The 8,834-nt window shown below is 34.4% G+C and overlaps 1 protein-coding gene across 4 annotated transcripts; it reads left to right on the forward strand.

The window, feature by feature from the left end:
• The first annotated feature begins 726 nt into the window (after positions 1 to 726).
• Positions 727 to 8,356, forward strand: LOC144548068 (receptor-like serine/threonine-protein kinase SD1-8). 4 transcript variants are annotated; one of them, XM_078296748.1, is made up of 9 exons: positions 727 to 956; positions 1,108 to 1,164; positions 3,494 to 4,696; positions 4,936 to 5,061; positions 5,725 to 5,870; positions 6,103 to 6,313; positions 6,478 to 6,715; positions 6,810 to 6,942; positions 7,050 to 7,579. In XM_078296748.1, the coding sequence occupies exons 2-9, from the start codon at positions 1,137 to 1,139 to the stop codon at positions 7,362 to 7,364; spliced, it is 2,400 nt and encodes a 799-aa protein (XP_078152874.1). In that variant the 5' UTR covers positions 727 to 956; positions 1,108 to 1,136; the 3' UTR covers positions 7,365 to 7,579. The 4 variants fall into 4 exon arrangements, 2 of the variants coding, with proteins under 2 accessions (XP_078152874.1, XP_078152873.1); XR_013509229.1 differs by lacking the exons at positions 727 to 956; positions 1,108 to 1,164 and adding an exon at positions 7,970 to 8,356 and having other exon boundaries at positions 1,202 to 4,696; positions 7,050 to 7,414; XR_013509230.1 differs by lacking the exons at positions 727 to 956; positions 1,108 to 1,164 and having other exon boundaries at positions 1,202 to 4,696; positions 7,050 to 7,414; positions 7,533 to 7,579.
• The last annotated feature ends 478 nt before the right edge of the window (positions 8,357 to 8,834 follow it).

Raw genomic sequence — 8,834 nt, forward strand, 5'->3', positions numbered from 1 at the left:
AAAAGAAAATTTTATTTTAGAGTGAAAATATGTTGGAAATATTCCTCATAATTTTACTTCGTAAGAAATTATAGTAATTTTTAGTTGAGCTTTAAAATCGAACTAAAATTTTGAAATATGTGATTAATTGGATATAAAATTTTAAAATCTACAGTGCAGTGCAGTAAAATTATTTTGGCTGTAGTACAGTAATTAGTTTTAATTAAATTTTGACCTTTAATAGAAGAGGAGGGTTTCAATGTCTCATTTTTTTCATACCTCATATTTTATATTTTCATTTTAAAAGTCCAAATTGGTGATCCGAACTGTTCAACATAATATTTATACTAAAATATGCATGGAGATGAAATTTTATATTTTTTGGAATTCTTTTACTATTTTTTAAGATGGGTACAAAATCACTGTTTTTGAACTGTTTAAAATACAGTGATTTTCTACCCGTCTTAAAAAATAGTAAAATTTTCCAAAAATTATGAAATTTCATCTCTAACCATTTTTTATATATCTATCACGTTAAAAGGTTGAAATCGAAAATTTAAACTTTAAAAACAAAGATATAAAATATGAGGTATAATGAGGTATTGGAACCCTCCTCTTAATAGAATGTCTCCATTAAGTTGTGGGTAAAACTGTCTTCTTCTTTTCTTTTTCTTTTTTTTTTTTTTTTTTTTCCTCCTGACTCCGTTATCTCTTTCCCACAGAAATGAGCCACCGTTAATCTCTTCCTCTCATCCCTAAAAATGGCGGAGAAGAGAGGAGCAATCGCGCCACGGCTTGCACGTGCGTGCTACCTCCCCACGCGACTCCGATCCGTGGCTCGTCTCTCACCGATCGCTGGCCCGCTGATATCGCTGCCGAAGAAAGGAAGTGTGGTGGTTTATTTGCCTCAGCGTCATCCGGAGCATTTGGGGGAGAGCACCGCTGCTGCGTCTCGGCACGATTTGCCCCCTCCTCAGGTGTTCTGTCGAGTCGTCTACATATGATCTGATAGCCGACATGTTACAATGGCAGCAAGGTGCCATCACTTCTGTGGCAGTGGATATTGACTTCATGATTACAAATTAGTCTCTCTGTAGGTATAATTCTGAGATTGAACTTTACATGCAGATAAGTCAGGCCATGCACCAAACCAAGGGATGTCTCAAACCGAGTCGCCCAATCAAGGTACAAACTACTTTACCAAGGTATTACATAGAAAAAAAAATTCAAATGAATATATACTAGGAATATTGTGGATTTGTGGGTATCAAGGAATGACCCAACTAGATAATTGAAAGCATCTTGTGGAAAATTTCAAATTCGGCTAATGATCAGGGCCAATTTTGGCAAAATTAAATTCTAATTGCACAAATGAGAGATGAGAAAAGTTTAATTACTTGATGCTGGATTACACATAATGAGGGTTAAGGGAGGAAAAATTGGGTAACTTGAGATTGATTGACACCCCAGAGCTCATAGACAACCCAAAATAATTCATACTGGTACAGGACATGATCAAAATAACCCCTAAATAGGAAATAAATGGAAAGTCATATCTCTGATTCAAACTTGCCAAAACTGCTACATGTACATGTAGAGGACACTCATATGAACCAGATTGTGATACGTTGCTTGTCTCTTCATTGGATCTAGTTTTATTCTATTCCACAATCAAAACCAGTCGTATTCTGAAAGGTAGTTTTTTATGTTGTTCCGAAATGTGTTGAGATTCTTGCAAACAAATTAAAAATTTAGTAAATTCAAACGGTTATGTGTATCTAAATTGATTGAGCTAATTTTAATGTGAATCGGACAATAAATCCAATTTTGAATGAGATTTTTTCCAAAACCATTTGAATAAAAATCTCCTACTTTTGTGAATTATTCTAAATGTGACTTTTTTTTCTTCTTGTAAGCTAATGGTTTTTATGTGTCGTCGCATGTGAGGTTGCTTAACTAAAGAATAAAATGTGAGGACAATTTGATGTATTGATCAAGAATTAAAGTAAACTGATGATATAATTATGCAACCAATTCAATATGATGTGAGGAAAATGTGCTTGGAGACCAAATATTATATATTTTTTAAATTTTTTTAGTATTTTTGTAGAATTTTTTAAAATCATTCTTTTAACAATAAAAAAATAAAAATAAAAATTCTGACAAATAGTTATTTTAAAAATTTCTAAAAAAGTTAAAAAGAATTTCCAAAATAATTAAAATTTGATCTCCAAGGTATTATTGAATATTGCAAGGTATTAAAGTTTCTAAAAAAAATTAGAATTTGCACAAGCGGATTCTTTTGATTCTTAGACCACAGTAAGGCAAGAATTTGCGAATATTTACGAGTTAATATTCTTATTACTCGATTTACTCGATATTTATTTCATAGAAATAAATTGCTATTCCTTTCTACAAGAACTCAATGTAAGGACCATTCCATTTCGACAAGCCTGTTCTGTTGTTGCAGTTGGGACAGGATAATAGTAGAATTTATTGAATGTTGTTGCCTGTCAGATTCAGACCATCCTTACTAAGGTCCTTGTCGGATCTGAGAAGAGTTGCTTGTAATTTAACAATTTCCAACAAGGAGGTAGATCTAGTTCAGATCAAATCCAACAAAAATTAACTTTAAAATTCTACCAGAAGCATGCTTTGAATACAGTAAATTAGAGAGGAGCCATGCTCTGAAATGTTGCCCTTAAAGCAATATATGGGACCTAAATATACCGCCAATAAGAGCACAGTAAAAAATTAACGAATTATTATTATTACTTAATTATTGCCTAAATTATGAAAAATAATATGTTCTTTTAACCAATTTAACGTATTATATGGCCAGCTTAATGGGTAGGTGAGATTTAGGTCATGACAAATTTTATGCCATGGGAATATATTTCTCCATACCAAATTAGTTACTTTGACTAGAAGATGTGCACTGGACTTGGAGTTAAACTACGTCAACATTGGTTGAAATTTATTAAATCAATATGTTCCACCCATTGTCATCTAAGACCCAACCACATAACTACTTATCACATGACTTGACCAATCAATAAATTTTCTTGCTATAATTGTCTCATATAGAAGAAATGAATTGGTCAAAAATGTAATTTTCTTGGACTAGTCAATTGCATTCAGCATAGGCAAAAAATAGTTGTTATCTAACCAGAAAGCTCCCTATGAAAAATCAGAAACCAATGCCAGAAGGTTTTACTCGTCAATTGTGTAACGTGTAGAATGGAGAACCTGTAAAGTTGATTTATCACCTATTTGGTGAAAAGAAAAAAAAAAAGAAAAAAAATTTAGCAACCAACCAGATGGCAAGAGAAAAATCATAATCTAATTTCCATTCCATTCCATTACTTTTCTTTATTGAAGCTCATTTTGCATTTACCTCCAATTTAACTATCCTTGATTTTGGTACTAGCAGTGATGAACAAAGATATGATTTCTAAAATATCGACAATTGCTCTCTTTCTCCTTTCTTTCTCACCTTTTGCCATCCCAATAGATACCTTACTGAGAGCTGAAAACCTTACTGATGGACAGACTCTTGTCTCACCAAAATCCGTATTTGAGCTCGGGTTCTTCAGCCCTGGTTCATCCAGAAAACGTTTCGTGGGTGTATGGTTCACAGTCTCACCAGATACTGTTGTATGGGTCGCAAACAGAGATAGTCCCTTGAACAACACCTCTGGCACACTAACCTTAAATAAGAGAGGGTCAATAATGCTATATGACTCAACAGGAAGGACCGTATGGTCATCTAGCTCTAACTCCTCAAGTGATGCCAATAATTTCAGTCCAATATTGGAGCTGAATGATTCTGGAAATCTTATACTGAAAGATCACATGAGCAATAGTACCATATGGCAAAGTTTTGATTATCCAACGAATACATTGCTTCCCGGCATGAAAGTTGGCAAAAACTTGAGGACTGGCTTTGAGACATATCTCTCTTCCTGGAAAAGCAGTGATGACCCATCAGAAGGTAACTACAGGTATGAGATGGACACTGAAGGTGTTCCTGAGATTATTATATGGGACCGTTCGCAGATATTTGGCCGTACTGGTATTTGGAATGGAGAATATTTTAGTGCGGCACCCCAAATGTTAACTTATAAAGACATGTTTAATTTCATATTTGTGTGGGATCAAGATGAGGTGTCATATGGATTTGAAGCTAAGTCCAACACGACCTTGTCCCGATTTGTCCTGAACGAAACTGGTGTAATGCAACGTTTTGTCTGGGATCAACCTCATCAGACCTGGAACTTGTTCTGGTCAAAACCAAAAGATGAGTGTAGCCAATTTGCAAGGTGTGGACCTTTCGGTATTTGCCAGCGTACCGATATGCTAGCCTGTAGTTGTCTGAGAGGATTTGAGCCACTGACACCAACGGAGTGGTACATGAGAAACACTTCAGGTGGGTGTAAACGCACGGTACCTTTAGGTTGTAGTGCTAATAGTGATGGGTTTTATGTTATTGAAGGAGTAGAGGTACCATATTCACATAATGCAACTGCTGATGCAAGCATCAGTGTTAAGGAGTGCAGGAGAAGATGCTTGATGAATTGCTCATGCATGGCATATACCCCCTTGGATATCAGGGGACAAGGGAGCGGCTGTGTTATGTGGCAAACAGTGCTTACTGATATGAAGTACATTGGTGGCCAACAAGTTCTTTATGTGAAGGTTTCAAAGTCTGAGCTTGGTGAGTTTTCCCTCTATTTTCATTTTCCTTGTAGATTCATGACTTGTAGGGATTCTTTTAAGCATTTTTTTTTCTTGTGAGGGAATCACAGTTCTGGTTTAGCAATAACAACTATGGTAATAGTAAGTTACAGTAAATAAGAGTTTGAGAAGCTATATTTTGATGCATTTTTCTTTAATATCAGAAAAAAAATTCACTTTCCAATTTAGATTTTAAGAAAGTACTGTCTTTTAATGTAGGTACAAATCATAGAAAACGGAGGGCAGTAATTATTGGGATAATATCAGGTAGCATAATATTTGTGCTCCTAATATCTTCAATTGTATATCTACTATGGAGGAAAAAGATGAGATATACAAAACAAGGTAACTGTAGTGATTTAAGTCACAGCTGATTAATCCGACTATTCTGACTAACCCAACCAGCCTGACCCAAAAAATTACTATTATAGAACTTGGTTGCTTAGATATGGATTGTATTTTGATAAATCCGGCAAATAAATTTTGGATATACATCTTGTAAAACAGTTGAGTATACCCAACCCAGCCCAACCCAACCATAGTACAATATTTTTCTTAAGAAAAGTTACTTGTACATAACTAAAATAGTAATATTATTGTAGAAATTATGTCACTATTGTTATAGGAATTATGTGGATATTGTTAATTTTGATGTTTCAAAATAAAACTCTACTATATTGTTAGTTAGAGTATATTGCATTCTTATTTGTATTTATTCCAATTATAACTTATTGGTTCTTATGATGTTTAGAAATGTTTTATTTTTAGATGAAACCCACTGAACTCACAAAACCCCATATTAATTACATGAAACTCTGATGAATGATTTATATCATAACTGGAATCAGTTACGGATAAAAAAAATTGTAACCCAACTATAGAAAATTGGATTAACAATCTCAGTGAAACCCAACCAACCCGACCCATTATAACAAAGATTGCAGATCCAAATAAAATTTTCTGCTTTTAGACATCTTTCTACTTATGCAGCTATATCTTCTACCACAGGTAAAAACCTGGAGCATTCCGAGCGAAATGAGTTGTTCCAAGGAACAGATCTCCCTGTCTTTGACATGGACATGATTTTACAAGCGACAGATAACTTTTCAAATACAAATAAATTAGGAGAAGGGGGATTTGCCATTGTCTATAAGGTACTCCTTGCTATTTGTTTTAAGGCTCACATGTTTGTTCATAAGAAATACTCATGATTCACTCCTTTATGTAATTGCTTATTACTATAAAAATAAAATTATTTGAAAAATAGTCAAGGGAAAAATAATAAAATTGCAAAAACAAACTATCTTTTATTTACCTTTTGAAAAGCATCCTCCAGTCCTTGTGCTATTAAAATCAAAAGGCACTCACAATCACAAAACATGCTAGGGTCAATTGCCTTGTGGCCAAGAAATCGCAGTGAAAAGGCTATCAAGAGAATCCCACCAAGGATTAAACGAGTTCATGAACGAAGTCTTGCTGGTTGCAAAGCTACAGCATAGGAACCTTGTTAGACTCCTTGGATGCTGCATTGAGGACAATGAGAGAGTGTTGATTTATGAGTTCATGCCCAACAAAAGTTTAGATTTTTATATCTTTGGTATGCATTGCAAGTCAAAACTTTGAAATACTATTGATTTATCATTCTAAAATTTTTCCTCATCTTCCATCAATTCAACAATTACAGCTAGATTCCTCCTACAATTGTTGCATGCAACTATTGAACTGCAAGGTTATTTCATAGTTTGTTAACTCATGTAACAGATGCTACCAGGCGTGCCTCCTTAAATTGGACAATGAGATTAGAAATTATAATTGGGATTGCTAGAGGGCTTCTTTATCTTCATCAAGACTCCAGATTCAACGTAATCCACAGGGATCTAAAAGCAGCAAATGTTTTATTAGATGAACAAATGAATCCTAAAATTTCAGATTTCGGCACAGCAAGATTGTTTAAAAGAGAGCAGGGAGTGATGAACACAGTAACACTAATAGGAACTCGGTATGTGTCAATTCAGTTCTTATTCCTCATATATAAATTCCACTTGATTAATTTCATGTTGATTATTTTTCATCTTTATTTCACATATTTGAAGTGGATACATGCCTCCTGAGTATCTCTCCGAGGGTGTAATTTCGGTTAAATCTGATGTCTATAGCTTTGGAGTTTTAGTTCTTGAGATAATAAGTGGCAAGAAAAATCGAGGCAATCAAAACCTTCTTGCTTATGTGAGTGACATGTCACAATTCCAAGAAATAATTTAGCAAGACTTGTATAAATCAAGTCAATTTGTAATACATACTATTAGAATAAAAACTATGTAATCATCATGCAGGCATGGGAATTATGGGAAGAAGGAAACATTATAAAGCTGCTTGACGACGTGATCGAATGCTCAGCCTTTGCAACAGAACTAATGAGATATGTTCATGTGGGTCTATTGTGTGTGCAAGAATTCCCTGATGATAGGCCATTCATGAGCTCTGTTTTCACAATGCTATCAAGTGACACATTGCTACAGGACCCCAAGAAACCCTTGGTTGGTACAAGAATTGGAGGTTTTACCTCAGATGGGTCCTTCTACCAAAATGATTCATCATCTGTGGTCTCTGTGGATCATCTGACCATAACCGCAATTGAAGGCCGGTAGATAATCAAGGGACTGTAGAATATCTGTTATTATTTCCAAATTTCCTCTAGGTACTTTGTAAACTATTGTTAATGTAATTAGTAGAATGGTTCTGGTAGTGACACTTTATTGTGAAATTGTATTGCCTGATCTGAACTCTCTTTGAATTGTTGTTTTTTTTTTTAACAGGTCAAAGAATGCCAAGGATTGAGCACATATAGAACCTAATTAAGCTAGATATGATATTAATTTACAGCATGTAGCTATGCTTAGATCTCCAATACTTGCATTACGCATTGTTTTTGAAATTAAAATCTTTTTGAAAGTCAATTGTCAAATTTTGGAAAAAATTCGGATAGACATGTTGGTTGTCTGTCCTTTCTCTGACAACGAACAGAGAAGGACAGATCGGTGATTCTCACTTTTTCTTTGGATTAATAGAGAAATAAAAGCTCTTAAAGAGGATCCTATTTGGGGATGGGAACTGCTATCCTCCTCAGCTTTTGGGAAAAATGCGCATCCTCGGCATTAACTCAAACAGGGAATCTTTTGAGTTAATGAATTTGAACCGTTTGTACCTAGACAAATTATTCTGCTGATCATTTCTCTTGTGCATTATTGGGTAGGACAAGTGAAACAAAAGGTGCAGGTCTCCACAGCTATTTTCCTTGCTAGTTGGCATCCTGATGATGATCTGCCAGAGGAAGCTTAGACCTATGAAGAAGATTCAGGAAACAAGATTGTTCCTAATGAAGCTGATGCCAACTAATGGGAGAACTAGGGCTATTCAGCCAAATTTTGTGTCTAATATACTTTAACCTCAGCCTCTGTGTGTGTGGCTTACATGTGTTGATGAACTTGTTAGTTTTTGCTGTTATATTTTGGTATTACCAGCTGATGGACATTGTTGTCAGGGTTTTATTAGTTTCCTTTTGTTAAGACAGACTTGATGTGGTTGTAAGTTAACCTTTTCTTTAATGAAAATGGGCTTTAGTCTCTTTATTAAAAAAATATATATATTTATATATCGAACAATAACAGGTAATACTCTTGAAAGTTAAAAAGTTACTTTTTTAGTCAAAAGAAATTATTCAGATTTTGAATGATCCGAATAACCTTCATATATATATATAGGTGCTTCGGAATAGCCTTCATATATTTGGTTGGTGTCATGGTATGGATTAAATTAAGTCTCTTTTGTTAATCCAAATTGATTTAGACAGTTCTTTGTTGCAGGAAGGAGCTTGCCTTAGGCCCTTACCCTATGAATTAATTACAGGAGTTTGTGTATGAACCAGAACTTTTCAGGAACCCATAATATCTCTCTAAATGAATAATATTGCTGAGTGTCTTCTTTACAAAATAAATAAGTTATATATTGTTTTATTTCTTTAAGCCATTGAAGCTGAGATATCATCTCACGAGAAGAACAAGTACAAACATGCAAAATCACACAAACAGATTATTGCATCTCCTTCAAGTATCTGATAA

The sequence above is a fragment of the Carex rostrata genome, chromosome 32, assembly GCF_964058835.1.
Source record: "Carex rostrata chromosome 32, lpCarRost1.2, whole genome shotgun sequence".
Classification (NCBI taxonomy): domain Eukaryota; kingdom Viridiplantae; phylum Streptophyta; class Magnoliopsida; order Poales; family Cyperaceae; genus Carex; species Carex rostrata.

Bases quoted from the DNA above. Each gene is read 5' to 3' on its own strand.
- LOC144548068 (XM_078296747.1), top strand. From the start codon at position 3,415: ATGAACAAAGATATGATTTCTAAAATATCGACAATTGCTCTCTTTCTC. The intron at 5,062-5,724 runs GTAACTGTAGTG...CTTCTACCACAG, and splicing joins GATGAGATATACAAAACAAG to GTAAAAACCTGGAGCATTCC. The intron at 6,314-6,477 runs GTATGCATTGCA...CTCATGTAACAG, and splicing joins TTTAGATTTTTATATCTTTG to ATGCTACCAGGCGTGCCTCC.